We start from the raw sequence: 15,614 nt of genomic DNA on the forward strand, positions 1-15,614 counted from the left end.
CTAGGCTGCTTTGTTTAATTAATGTAATTTATCGGGGTTTTCAAACCTCCTCTTTCTCCACTCCGGATACCGTGCGACTAAAGTCACGCGACTGAGGAATGCGTGACGTCAAGTGAGGCAGGAATGCGTGATGTCACATGGCGGAGGAATGCGTCACAAGCTAACAGATGGACCGAGTGGGAAGTCTTCCCTTTATCCTATTATTGCTCTTATACAACACCAAGTTTTGACAACTTCCTTCAAGATCACGACCGAAAGAATCGTGACCATATCATCTCGTTTAAATACCCAACGAAATACTGATTTTTTTTTTATCATGTAGTCTTAATTTTACGCAGGGCCCCTTTTGATACCAGCCTATGGCTGATGGAGCTACCCTGCCTAAATAAAGATGACTTGACTCTGCCCCCGGTGCTTATTGATCTTTTGTTTAATGAGACCCCAGTTTAAGAAAGGATGCTTATTAACTATTCTTGTGAATTATGTATCGTGGGATTAAAGCTTAAATTAAAGGGACACAGTCAGCTTTAGGAACGGGCTGACCTGGACACTAGCTTTCTCACTTTGAAAAAAGTTCACGTCAACCTGAAATCAAAGTACATCTAGAAATCCGCTTCAATCTTCGCAGTGTTTTGCTCGATTTCAATCGTTTACTGAAAAACCTGTTTTTGAGTGTGCTTTTGCTCATCCTATGATATTATTTTTATCATATTTGGGTAAAAACAGTATGGATTGCGTCTCTGAAATGGTATCTATTGCGCATGTGCGCCAGCTGACTGTGTCCCTTTAACCTTATCAGAAAGGTTTTTACTTCAGTGTCGAAGAGTAATTGCTTTTGCATTAATACGTTACACGATTGGCTTAAAAACTCTCGCCCCACTTTTTCATCCAATTAGAAGTACAACCAAAACCAATGACGATTCGCTTGTACTCGCTTTCCCGCGCTCAGCGTATTTACCTCATGCAAGTGTCAATTGGTCTATTTTATTGTCTGTGTCCTTTGTGATTGACTAGAGGGATTTCTTTGGTTTTGGTTTTATGACAGTCTTTTGACAAGTGCCGAAGCCGAAAACTCACAAAGTTGTATCAGCTTAACTCAAACTGGAGGATAAAGATAAAGTGTCTTAAGGACGTTCGCGCTAAGTATTTCTGCGGATCCTTGCTGCGCACACAAATTCACACGCCACGTCATTCATCGAGCGCGCGCTATAGGGCAGATGGCCATTGCTATAGCTTTGCCTGGATTCAACCATCTTGGACGTTCGGTGACCCCTATTTTCCTTTTGATGGATCATTTTCTCTACCGATTTTCTACTTTTAGCGAAAAAAATGAAGAAAATCTATCGATCAGAAGTTTGAATTTTTTGCAAAATACACCATCGAATTCCGTTCTTTTTAGCACTTTGTTTACCTGTGCGGAGGTTTCAAATGCCTCTTGAATGGTTAAGTTTTGTGAAAACGTTGGCAACATTTGGGATTATTTACGCAACAGACACACTTCTACAAAATATGACTAAGATTGTTTGCCTCCATTGACTCACCTTTCATGTTTTTAACTGTAAACCCCAGTAGACCATGCTGAATTACGCGCGCCAATTTTTCAAAATCAGGGTAGTTTTCCACACGCTTATCTCTGAAACGAAGTCGGTGACCCCCAATATTTTTTGCATTCGGCTGACACAAGTAAAAACTTCTCAGCTAAAAAAAGGCGCTAACTATGAAAACCTCCTAAAAAAAATTTGCTGCTTGGTAGACATACAACCTGGCTACTAAGAACAACTACACGGCTCGCAAAAAAAATATCCTAGCTATTAGCTGCTCCTTATTGGAAGGAGCTGACTCTGTACTTAGTTTCAGTTTTACTTCAAGAGACTTTAAGAATGTCCTGCGCAAAACATTAATGTAAATATTAGGTATATGAAGCTAGATAGTTGTATTAACCGTAAATACTAATTGCATTTTTATATTTTACTACGAGTTTCAATGTTTCAACTTTATGTATCTTTACTTATATTTTTTTAGCTTTTAGAGGTTTTAATCAACGCTGTAATAATTTTGGTTTAATTTAATTTTTTTGATTCCCATCATTTTATTTCAGGACCTGCCTGAAAACCACATTAGTGAGTGGAGCCTCCTGTATAAAGATGATGATGATGATGATGATGATGATGATGATTATTATTATTATTTCTACATGAGACAGAACAATAATTTCCCAGATCACAGGCAGCCCACCTTGTTTTCGTAGTACTTCGAGCGCGAGGGGAAACAGAAAAGTCACCTCCAAGTGGGTTGAGTCGTCTCCCCGTGTGAATTTTCTCCGGCCATTATTTTCATTAGCGATTTACTTCGCTATCATACATGAAAAGACACCATGGGATTTGATGCAATCACGGGGACTGCGAACCATACGGGCATGCGCAGACAACAAACTCAGGAAGGTGTTTAAGGTGCCGTTCCTCCGGTCGCTCGAACCGGCGTTACGCTGTAACGCATTCTCTTCCATGATCACGCTACTATTAGCTTGCTTTAAGTCATTGTAACGGTACAAGACGTTCTGTTTCTGTTCATCCTCGTTGACAGCCGGATGTGACGTCATGATACTGATTTGGCACAAAAGTAGGATGCTCGCCACTATCTATCGGTGAAAAAAGAAAAGAAAAAAAAAATAGATAAAAATGTACCTAAAGGTTAAAATAAAACACATCGTGACGGAGAGGTTGGGCGTCTCCTTTTGGTTTTGGTGGGAGAGTTACAGGCTGGCGCAACGTATATCCTTGTAAAACTTCCTCTCATCGCCTTAATTCTGTTTTTGTCGTTTTCTTTTCTTTTTTTTCTGTGGCCGATTCCCTTTGACATGAAAGTAAAAATTCGAAGTCGAAAAATTGTCCGAACAAACAGCACGTGCCTATACTGTTTTTCCTCGACTGCATTTGACCTTATTCTCCTTTGACCGGAAGACAATATTGAGATGATAAGTAAACAAAAAAAAAAAAAGAAATAAAAGAGTTCATCAAACGATAGGGCAATGTGTCCGTAAACTTTGATAGAAACTCGATTCAGTCTGAGCTCTTGGGAAAAAGCTGAACTTCACGCTAGAAGACAAACGTTTCTAACTCCAGTTGTGGACAATCCGAACAAAAAAACGTTCTCCCGTACTTGTTAATTCAGAAGAAGAAATAAATTAGCCGGACTTACGCAGTTAAAACAAAAACATCGCAAAAAAAGTTAAGTATGTTTGTTTTATTAAATGATGCATTAGGCTTGGCAGATGACACGTCCTTAGTCTGCATGATTCAAAGTCACTTCAGAATCAGAATTACCGCTTGGTGAGGGGAACGGCCGAGCCGCTCTAAATCAAAATAGACTTCTTTTAATTGAATCAGATTAGGTTGATTCATGACAAGTGCGGCATGCATCAAAACCGGGGTCTACATGGATGAGCCTGTTACATTTTATAAGACTTGTGTCCAGCTGTATAACTGACTTAGGAGCACTTCCACATTTGATCGTTCAGAATTGACTAAATACATGCAAGAAACGCTCCTCTGAAGAGAACTATACTTAATAGACCCTAGAAAGTAACCCTCAAGTGAATTCATAGCCTAGTGATCGGAGATCATCCGAAAAGGTTGTGTTCCGTTCCGTGAAGATACGATAATTCTGTGAACTGTAGAGACTTTTAGAGAACACACCACAACAACGGGCAGTGAAAGTTGAAGAAATATAACCATCAATTGATCTTTTACGACTTCGACTGAAATTCAGATTGATCTACTGTTTACAAGAAATGAGTTCTCTTACCTTAATATGACAAGACATAGTCAACAAGTTAACTACACGGGTCCTTCGTAAAAACTTCTTGGTAGTCAGCTTTTGGTTCCTGAGCAAAGTTGTTTGCCAATGTACCACGCGTTGGAAACATCCTCTTTTTATATACTCTCTGAACACCAGCCTTTCAAATTTCGCCAAGTCCCAAAAATGCGGTAAAAATTATTTTTAACACAAGGGAAGTTTTACGGGCCAGTGACAGCGCCCAGCCTGATCTTTGCTCTCAAAATGAATATCCTTGTCTTACGTCTTGTCGGTGTTCATTACAAAGTAACTTCCCAAGAGACGCATTTTTCCGCAGTTTATTTTCATTTATTTTTTTGTCTGTTTCCGTTTGTGAAAGAAACTCTAACTGTCCGATAGTTTCTAAAAACTTAATACTTGGAACCTTGTTTTTATTCAGAAAAAAAGCACTTGCAATAGTTTGCCGAGAGTTTGGGACCTTTTGCTTCATTATTGTTTCACATGGGTATATTTACCCAAATTAAACTTGCAAAGTTAGCCCATTAAAAATCATTTCAGTGACTCAAATTAGAGTCATCAGCTTTATTAAAGAAGAGAAATTCCTAAGTAGACTGTTCTCCAGTATGGTGAACAAAACATCATCACTCTCGTCAACTTTACTGAAAAAACGGCTTCTATGCCCTCACTTGTTGAATACCTCGGTAGCGTGCCTAAGCTGTGTTCAGTTCCCATACCGTAATACTTAGCTATTTGTACGAGAGAATCACTGCTTATCGATAAAACCGGCTTGATATTGTAGCGTTGCGTGTGGATGCTTTCGACCGTCAAGGATAAAATTCAATCTTTAATGAATATTGCGAAGGTATTGCGAAACGACTGCCATCAGTTCATGGTTTGTTACATCGGATTTCTAGTTCTAAACTGTCCTGATGACGTAATTCTCTTCACGCTTCATATGATTTTCATTCAAAAAACACGCGAGCACCGAATTAATTTTCTGTTTGTAATGTACAAACTGGAAAATAAACTCAACATCTTTGGAATATTTTTCAAACTGAAGCTAGCTTTTGAGTCGTCTTCTTAAAGGAGCTCGTAACCATTGTAAATAAACAGAGTTTGAAGACAAAATATGTTTTAATTGTTAATGAACACTGTTTTATCAAGGTGCTGTTTTCTTTGCACCACTTATCTCGTCACGGCCTTTTGAGAGGTCATATTATAACGTCCATAGAGAAAACAAAACTGAGTAGGTTGTCTTTGTTGACATATGAGCTGGTCGTATTTATTTATATGAAAGTTGTGACTGTGAAGAAAAGCAGTCTTTTAAATGCAGGTTGTCGTATATGTTTGACTCGTATGTTATTGAAAATGTTGTCTTAACAACAAGATTGCATTTTTCGTTCTGTTCTCAATTTAATAGCTTCAACTGGACACTAGCCTGCGAACGGGCTCCTGGTGAACCCTGTCCCACCCCGATCGCTTCGCTCATTCTTCTGTTTCGCGCTCGCCGAATTTTTTTCCATCCTCGGCGGGAGCTCGTTCGCAGGCTAATTGGACACCCTTAATTAAACACGAAAACTTGTCTAACACCGGATGTCCTCGACTGTTGGCCTCTTACGCAAGCCGAAACAGTACCTGTGCAGAAGGCCATAACAGTTCCAAGATCTTCTTTTATCAGCCTGAAAACTAACGTTCGTTTTATATATTATTTTTGGCAAGAAAACTGCACTTTTCAATTTGCCCGTGTCATAAGTCTGGTCTGATGCGCAATCTAACGCTGTTAACCTCAGAGGAAGTTCCCTAACACGATCGGCCACTTAAACGACTTGTATCAATCATCACGTCATTTGTTAGAGAGCAGAGGTTAAGAATCTCATTCCTGTTCGGAAGGAAATCGTCCAGCAACGACAACTTCCTTAACACGAACACTATGTTCTACGAAAGCTGACATGTTCAACCATAAAAATTGGCATCGTTAAATATCGATAACAATAAAGTGGCTTTCTTAGTTATATAAGCGAGCGAGAATTTAGCTTGTTCAATCCCTATCGACGAGCAAATCTGATTTCTAACAAATGACGTAATGATTGACGTAAGTGGTAGTGGCCGATCCGAACTTCCTCTCAGGTTAATAGAATTATGTTTCAGGCCATACTCTCTGAGTGAGATTTATGATACGGTCAAAGTGGAAAGTGGCCGTAATAACGAGGTGAAAGTAAGCCTGGCCTCTACAAGAACTTAGTGATTAGAGTCGTGTTCAGACAGATAGGCTTGATTACCAGCCACTGTAGCAGAAATCGAGCCTACCAGACAGGATAATGCAGTTTACATCTTACTCATCTTAAGATGGGACTTGACATCGTTCAAGTGCATGCCGATTTCCGCTGAATGCAACCATTTAGCAAACGAATTCCACTTAAAAAACAAAATCTCTAATGAACAAGGTTGGACTAATTGGATTAGAAGTTTTCATTACCGTCTTTTTCGGCCAGGTTCTTTAGCCTTCCAAAGACTAGAAATTTTAATTTTCCGGTTCGCGATAAACATGAATTGGGCCTATTTTCTTTGTGTTATCATTCGAGAAGTACGAAAACGCAGAGGATGGTGACGTTTTCCGTCTCGGGTTTTGAAAACAAACTACCTACAAATTTTAAATGGAGTAATATTTTCAGGGTGTACAATGCCGTATACCCTCAATGACGCAACCACTCATTAAGCTTACATTCTTTCATATGCCGCCCCCTCTCCAGAAATTTAAAAAAAGGGAAATTCATGAAATTTAAAATACAAACCTAACCCTTATCCGTAAGAGGCAGTTAGAATTAATAAATAAATGAGATACGTGAGAGCGCATATCCAGGTATTTTTGCCAAAAATAACATGTAACACAAACGTTAGTTTTCAGGCTTAAAAAAAGGAAAACTTGGAACTGTCGTAGCCCTGTACGAAGGAAGTTTTTGGGCTTCATCGTACCAGGCAGAGGGAGGTATGCGTGGGAGGCCAACAGTGGAGGACATCCGCTGTTAGGCACGTTTTCATGTTCAATTAAGGCTGTCCGATTGAAGTACTAAGGCCGCGCTTTTAGAACGAAAGATGCAATCTTGTTGTATTAAACACAACATTTTCAATAACATACGAGTTAAAAATATACGTCAACCAGCGTTGAAAAGACTACTTTTCTTGGCAGTCACGTTCATGCCGTTTATATAAATATATACGATCAGTTTATATCTCAATAAAGACCACCTACTTTTGTTTTTTCTATGGACTAATTATATGATATCTTAATAGGCTTTGACGAAGTAAGGTCAGATAAGTGGCGCAAGAAAAGCAGCAACTGAATAAAACTTTGTTAATAAACAATAAATGCATCAGTTGTCTTCAAACACGGTAAATTTACAAACACTACCAGTTCTTTCGAGAACACGACTCAAAAGTTAACCTCAGTTTAGAAAAGATTCTAAGCAGTAGAAATGTTGAGTTTATTCAGTTCAAGCTTGTACATTACTTAAACAAAATTAATGCGGTGCTCGCGTGTTGTCTGAATGAAAATCATATGAAGCGTGGAGAGGATTATGTCGTCAGGTCAGTTTAAAACCGCAATCTGTAACATCAGGATCAACACGCTCATTACATAGAAGCTGAAGTTACAAAATTTGAACTAACGTATATCGCTTCGCAATAATTTGTTTTACAGCTCTACTTATTGAAGATTGAATTTTCCCCTAGACGGTCGAAGGTATCCACATGCAGCGCCACAACATCAGGCCGGTTTTATCGATCAGCATAAGATTCTTTCGTCCAAATAACTAAGTATTACAGTATGGGAACTGAACACAGCTTAGCACGCTACCGAAGTATTCATTAAGTGAGGGCAAAGAATCCGTTTTCAGTCAGTGAAGTTGATGAGACTTATGATGTTTTGTTCACGGATATCAAAATTCTGAAGTACAGTCTACTTACGAATTTCTCTTCTTTAAGGAAGCTGATAACTCAAGTTTTGAGTCACTTAGCTTATTTTTCACGGGATAATTCTTTACAAATCACTTGTCGCTAGACGTATTCTTTGCGCTCGGCAATTAAGCGTGCGTGTAGACACATGAAGTAGAGTAGTAACGTAGACTACTTAATTTGGGCGAAAAAGTAAAATGAATCTGTACGCTCTCGGCAAACTATTGCAAGTGCTTTTTTCTGGACAAAACCAAGGCTCTAAGTATTTAGTTTTAGAGATACTATACGACAGTTACACAGGTAATGTCTTTCACAAATGAAAACAGACAAAAAATAAAAATAAAAACGGAAAATGCATCAATAGGGAAGTTACGTTATAACGACAAATGAAATATGAATACTGGCAAGACAAGGATATTCATTTTGAGGAGCAAATGTCAGGCTGCGCGCTGTCACTGGACCGTAAAACTTCCCTTGTGTTAAAAATAATTTTTGCCGCATTTTTGGGACTCAGCGGAATTTGGCTCTGGTGTTCAGAGAGTATATAAAAAGAAAATGTTTCCAACGCTTGGTACATTGGCAAACAACTTTGCTCAAGAACCAAAAGAACTACCAAGCTAGAAGATTTAAGAAGAACCCGAAGCTAAATTGTTGACCATGTCTTTTCATATTAAGGTAAGACATTCATTTCTTGTTAACCGTAGACGAATCTGGATCTCAGTCGAAGTCGTAAATTGTCGCTTGATGGTTATTTTTCTTCAATTATATATGTTTCTTTGCCGTTTCGTTGTGGTGGTGTGTTTTTCAAACTGGTCTGTACAGTTCAGTAAATTATCGAATCTTCACGAACACAACTCTTTAATGATTTTCACTGGGCATGCGCCGTTTCTCGCCGATTCTCAAATGTGCCAATAAGGGTTGCTTTAAGTATAGTTCTCGCCGGAGGACCGCTTGTTGCATGTGTTTCAATTTTGAACGATGAAATGTGGAATTCATCCTAAGTTATACAAATGAACACAGGTCTTATAAACTGTACCAAGCTCATCTATATAGACCCCGGTTTTGATACATGCCGAACTTGTCATGGGTCAAACCTAATCTGATTCAATTAAAAAACGCCATTTCAATTTAGAATGGCTTGGCTGTTCCCCTCACCAAGCGAGAATTTCGACTCTGAAGTGACTTTGATTCAGACGTTTCTTTGACTTTGAACGTGACGTTTCACGTGCCAAACCTGAGGCATAACATGACAAACATACTTAACCTGTCTAAGATGTTTTTGTTTTAACTGCGTAAGTCCGGCTAACTTATTTCTGCGTCTTTAACTGAATATTTTGTTTTATTTCTGTCTTTTTACAAATAGATATTGGCGAGCATCCTACTTTTGTGCCAAATCAGTATCATGGCGTCATATCCGTTCGTCAACGAGGGGGAACAGAAACAGGACGTCTTATACCGTGACAATGCTAATAGTGGCGTGATCATGGAGGAGAATGCGTTACAGTGTAACGCCAGCTCGAGTGACCAGAGAAAGGGCATCTTAAACTCCTTCCTGAGTTTGTTGCCCGCGCGTGCGCGAGTGGCCCGGAAATCTCACCCATGCGTCGACTCGAATGCACCCTATGTTGTTTTTAATTGTGGCGGAGAACAAATAGTTACAGTTTCCTGTCAAAGAACAAGCCTCGCATGTGGTAGTGGTGATGTCCCCGGATGCGCGGAAATAAGGACAATCTGTATTGATAACGGAAAAACTACAGTATTGGTCACAGGTTGTGAATGCGAATAATAACATACTGAAAAGCGGATTGTGAATTAATTTTAATGAAGGAATTTACGGACCACAAGCGGCCGCTCTTTTTTTCTTTGACTGTCTTGGGTATGACAGCGAACTAAATCGCCATTGAAAAAAATGCCGTACGCAATTCACACGGGGAGACGGCTCAACTCACTTTGAGTGTATTAGAAATGAGTGACTTCACTGTTTCGCCTCACGCTCGACGGACTACGAAAATAGGGTGATTTGCATGTGGTCTGGGAAATTCTTGTTCTATCTCATGTAGGAACTTTTAAAGAGTCAGCTCCTTCCAATAAGGAGCTGTGAATAGCTAGGATCGATATTTTTTTTTGCGCGCGCGCGCGTTAGTAGTGGTTCGTAGTAGCCAATTTGTATATCAAAAACGCAGCAAAACGTTTTTAAGGAGTTTTTGATAGTTAATCATGTAATCAAGAGTCATATTTCGGTCTGAGAAATTCCTACCTTTTCCATGTAAAATCTTCCAGTGAGTCAGCTCCTTTTAAGAGGAAGAAATGAAATGCTAAGGTATATTTTTCAGGTTTTTGCAAGTTTTAAGTTGTTCTTTGTAGCCAGGTTATACCTAAAAACAGCAAAACTTTTTTAAGGAGTTTTTGATAGTTTATCGTTAATAAAGAGCTATATTTTCTGATGAAAATTAAATGTTTCAAGGTTTAATTGATACGTGTCTATAGCTAATAAGAGTCTAATAACTTCTGAAACAAGTCTTTTCTTGCTCGTCACATGAAATCCTGGTGTGGCGCGATCAACCCACCTACGAAATCATGGGTTGTCAGCCAGCTGTCAAGAAACATTGCAAAAAGATTTTGGGGAGAAAAAGGAATAACCTCGATAATATCATGGGTGACAAATTAATACTCAATTTTGGCGCGAAATTTCAACGTTAATTTTAAAAATATTTCATATGCATGTGAATTAAAAAAAAAAATTGCCACGGCATCGTTTAGCGAGAAATGTCACCCATGATATTAAAAGGTAACTAAACGAAATACTCCTGAAATTAGGAAATAATTTCACTGGTGTGTTGTCAAAATTATTTTCCGAGCTTTAACGCAAAGGAAATTATTATTTGCCTAATTTCACTGGTCACCATTTGATTACCCGTACCAACAGGTAATAATTAATTAATAATAATAACAATAATAATAATAATTAAAACTTATATAGCGCAATTTTCCATGACGTACATGATCAAATGCGCTCAACAATTAGATGAAATGATTAAAAATAAATAAAATATACAGGTAATTAAGACTGATAAAATTACAAGGTGAACAATAGCACATTATATGAATTAAAAGCCTGTTTAAAAAGATATGTTTTAAGATTACCATAGCACTTAAAACTTGAAAGAGAGTCAAGACTGGATATGCCACTCGGTAAATTGTTCCAGAGCTTCGGGACCGCATAACAGAATGCTCTTCCTCCAAGTGTTGCGAGTATCTTGCTGCTTGGAACCCCAAGCATAATGTTTTCGCTGGATGTAAGCGAATGTCTAGTTGATGTGAGCGAGTGAGTGAGTCAGAACTTTATTAAAGTGTCAAAAACCTTATAGCCTGGAAATAATACACCATACTAATTAGGGGACACTGCTGAAAAACTATACTAATACTAATATTAATACAATAAAAAAAAATAAATGACTTGAAGGGCATTATGTGCAGCATAGGATGCAGCCCTTACAGCCGGTGTCCATTATGCGAGTTATATCCCTTTTGCGAATATAGTTTGTAAAAGCCTGTAGTGTCTTGGCTGATCTGTCGGCCATAGACAGTTTGCCCCATAATTTGGGTCCTACATAACGCAGAGAGTGCTTCCCATAAGTAACAGATGCTATTAGGACATAGTCTATGTTTAACTTTATACATGAGAATACAGATGTCTTGTAAACGCCTGTTCTCTAGAGTTGGCAACTTGGCTCTCTCCAGTAGCTGAGTATAGCTAGCATGCTTGTCCTTGTAAACGGCCCTCAAGCCCCTTTCCTGTAGTCGTTCAAGTTTACGTGCATCGCTAGCTCTGCAGAAGTGCCACACTAGGTGACAATAAGTAAGGTAAGGTAGTACAGCTGACTTGTATAACTGAAGTTTGGCCTTAGTCGGGATTAAATTTCTTAGTCGCATTAGTACGCCGATTCTCTGACTTGTCTTTATGCAGGCTGAGCTAACGTGTTCCGAAAAATTCAGTTTGGAGTCAATAGTTACCCCTAAAAGTTTAAGAGTATCTGCGGTCTTAATTTTCTGATTGTTAGTATAGATCACTGCACTAGTGCGTGAGTCAGTTGTCTTGCCGCAGCCGATGTTCAACGTCTGATATTTCTTTAAGTTTCCGGCCAGCAAGTTGGACTCGTAACACATTTTTGCCTGATCCGCACTTTCACTAAGCTTGGAAGTAACCTCCACTAGATCATGACGACTGTGGTAGATTTGGTGATCGTCAGCGTACATCGATGGTCTGGTTGCTATGCACAAGAGGAGGTCGTTCTGAAAAATGTTCCATAGTAACGGCCCCAGGGCAGAGCCCTGGGGACAGCCTCGGTTCACAAACCTGTACGAACTGACTTGGTTGCCCATTTTGACACGATTGTATCTGTCACTAAGGTAGCTTTTCAGGAGTTGTATAAGTCCGGCCTTGAAACCGTATGCTTTAAGCTTACTCAACAGCAATGGTGGGTGCAGGGAGTCAAACGCCTTTGACATGTCAGTGGAAAGAATGTTCACAACAAGACTCTCGTCCCTTGCCTTCTTCCATGCCTCAACCAGGGTAATCAAGGTAGTTTCACAACTGTGATGTTTACGATATGCAGTCGAGTTTTCATACATGCGGGAGTCAAAATCTGCGGCTATCTGTTGACCCACCAGTTTTTCCAGAACTTTGTTTACACATGGGAGGATGGTAATTGGCCTGTAGTTCTCTTTAGAAAGCTTGTCTTCTTTTTTGTACACCGGGGTCCAGTCCCCCTTCTTCCAAGCACTGGGCCACACACTATTACTTAGACACGAGTTGAAAAGGGTCGTGAGTGGTTTGGACAACTGTTGCGCTCCTATTTTCAGGGCTTTAGATGGAATACCGTCACTGCCAGTAGCTTTGTTTATGTTCAGCGATTCAAGAACAGCGAGAACCTGCCCTTGCGTACCAGGTTTGATTTCGATTGTCTGCGTCGAGTTTCCGTACTCCCGTTGGATCTTTTGAACACTAGGGTGATCTTTGAAATCTTCCATTGAATTACGCTCAACTGCCGCACCTCCTATTCCTTCTGCTAACGTAGCAAAATGCTCTACTAGTACTTCCGCAACTTGCTTTTGGTCTTTTATCACATTTCCATTTATGAAATGATGTTTAAGTTAAGAGATTTTAAACTCTCTTGAGACTCTTACCGTTCATACTCTCTTGAATTTGGCAGAGATAATTTTGTGAAGGAGAGGGGAAAACTATGAGCGCGCTTCGCCCTTGTCCTTTGAACGCTCGAAAGGCATGCTATCAGCTCTTGAGTGTGGACCTCCTTCTCAGTCAGTCAGTAACAACAAAATATTTAGTGATGTCATTTTGCGCATGCGTACAGGTCACATCACCAACACGCTTAACTACCGTTGTTCCTAAAGATCCAAGCATCAGGCGCTGACCGAAAGGATTGCGCGGCAAATGGAGGCAAGAGTGCTAACACCGGAGAGAAATCATATTTAGTTTGTACCTTTGGGGCCTGAGAAGCACTCAGTGCACTGCGGCAGGGATCAGTATAGTTGGTGAAGTGTTGTTCTTGTTCAACAGGTTTATTCCCAGGTCATTCACCAATGCCTGTCTGTAGTCGCGTTCAACGAATCTTGAAGAAACTACCAAGAGCAACCAGCTTTGGACCAAGACAAACGCTGTTAGCTACAATGAGAGAAAAAGAGAGCATGTTTTGGTCACGTTCCAGTTGGTTGTTTTTCTCTTGTTGTCTTTTTTTGTTGTTGTCGTTTTCTTTTGTTTTTCATATTTCTGCAGTTTATGTTACCACCCCGGGGGGGGGGGGGGAGGGAGGGTAAACTCCCATATGAAAAGGATGGGGTTGCTCGACATCTCGCTTAAGTTTTTTTATCAAAAATTCTGGTCTCACTTAGCATGTTCATGACGAAACGCCACTATTCTTAGCTGTCAAAATATCTTTTAGGGTGCACTCGAAGAATTAATGATAAAAGAAACGCTCTTATTTCCGTTTTTACGCTCGAGTTCCACAGGTCTCCTGAGTGCGGTCTACTAGCGCGGGCTCCTTTTCTGAACAGCGGCTGGTAATCAAGCCAATTCCGTTTTACGTGGTATCTTTTAGCCGCGCCCAGGTTGGTCTCCCTTTAGGATTTTAGGGTCTTAATTCAAATTTTCCGGCAAGCTTTTCCGACCTTTTCATTTGGGAGTTCCCCCAGGGTTACCATACGGAACTATTAGCGATCAAAGTCACGAGTTTTGCGATACCAATTCACCAATTAACCTCAATGAAAAAGCGCTGCCCATAGCTTTAATACAAGATATAAATCACTTTGTTAGGATAAATCGTACGCGAGATCACGTTCTGAAAGCCTCTCTAAACAATAGCACTTCTCTATGTTGGAGGACGAGGAATCCTTTTTTCAGTTTCATTTTAAAATGACAGCTGCACAAACACCGTTTTACTAGCTATAGTAATGGTAAAAGATATGATTTTAACCGACCATTTAGCGATCAACACTTCACTACCCCTGTAAAACATCCATTACAGGACAAAGAGAGAAATGAGCAAAAATTAAAATCGATCATAAAACAAATGTACGCAAAAGGATGCCGAAGATTCTTGACACCGCAAAAGATTCGTAGATCTAACATTAAAACAAGTGTATAATTGTAGGTAGGGACTGATCGCGACTGATCGACAAGGCCAAAGAAACGAGGATTGATATTAGAAGGTCTAGAAGAGAACTGAAATCCCTTGTTTAAGCATTAATCTGTCATCGACACAAGCACCTTCGCAGCATCAGTAATTTTGTCCGTTTTCTTGTCCTGAATACAGACACTGTAAAACTCTCTTCTAAGAAAGGACATTTTAGATGCCTGCAATATATTACGTTTGTCGTTTGGCTTCTTGTGTCAGCATAATTCTCGCTTTCAGTAGCAAACGCGGGATTCCAAGCTAACCCTCACAGCAGAAAAAATACGGCCTCCAAGTAAAGCACTTCACTGAACGGAAATTTAATTTTAGACTCGTAGAGTTGACTGAAATTTTAAGCTAATTTAAGCTTTTCGCCACAACATAAAGAACCAGAGCAAACTGAGGCAATTTGAATACTTCTCAAAATTGCGGACCCAAACAAAACCACGCTTGTTAACATAAATCCGCATAGGTGAAAATGATTTAACTTTACCAATTGAATTGCTATACACTTGATTGCCTCTAAGTACCTTCAAGTGATTGCACATCTTCCTTTCTTTTCAGCTTGGAATTAACTGATTTCGTTCCCTCTTTTGCCCTTTACAGATTATACCTGAATTCCTCTTCAACCCATCTGCTCACGGCTCTTATAGCTACAGACTGACGTCTTCCTATTTTTAAATACATACCTTACGAGAGTTTCCCGACTTGGCGAAACAAAAGATTTTCCTTACGCGTGATACTCACGAGTTCTTGCTAAACGGACTTCAATGTTTTCCTTTTAATTCGCTGGCATTAGAAACTTTCTAATCGATATATATATTACAATAAAATATTCGAGTACTTTCCGTTTCTAAATTTATCAAATCACGCTAACTGCTAGTCGTACAATAGACTCACGGAAATGCCCATCTGAGATCCCCCATACAATCTATTGAATTTTTTTTCTTTCAGAGACATTTCGAAAACTCATTTAATATTTCACTGGAGTCTTTTCAATGTCTTGCTTTTACTAGAGTAGGAGAAATCAGGCCTTTTCTCTACGTTTCCAGTCAACTTCTGTATGGCCTTCTTCACAGATGTTCTATGGGTTTGTCACGTTTTCCTCCCTGAAAATGAGAAAGAAAGATTACGTGACGTACCAAAAAGTGAGTTTCCAATTCTTAGTTTTAGCAGATT

At 39.5% G+C, this 15,614-nt stretch overlaps 1 protein-coding gene across 1 annotated transcript; it reads left to right on the top strand.

Moving 5' to 3' along the window:
• Positions 1-8,336: 8,336 nt before the first annotated feature.
• LOC149111642 (uncharacterized) lies at positions 8,337-10,201 on the top strand. Its single transcript, XM_089290622.1, has 2 exons — positions 8,337-8,421; positions 9,110-10,201. The coding sequence occupies exons 1-2, from the start codon at positions 8,404-8,406 to the stop codon at positions 9,530-9,532; spliced, it is 441 nt and encodes a 146-aa protein (XP_089146748.1). The 5' UTR covers positions 8,337-8,403; the 3' UTR covers positions 9,533-10,201.
• Positions 10,202-15,614: the final 5,413 nt, after the last annotated feature.

This window comes from Orbicella faveolata, unplaced genomic scaffold (assembly GCF_042242905.1).
Source record: "Orbicella faveolata isolate gen_17 unplaced genomic scaffold, um_ofav_v1 contig_2, whole genome shotgun sequence".
Lineage (NCBI taxonomy): Eukaryota > Metazoa > Cnidaria > Anthozoa > Scleractinia > Merulinidae > Orbicella > Orbicella faveolata.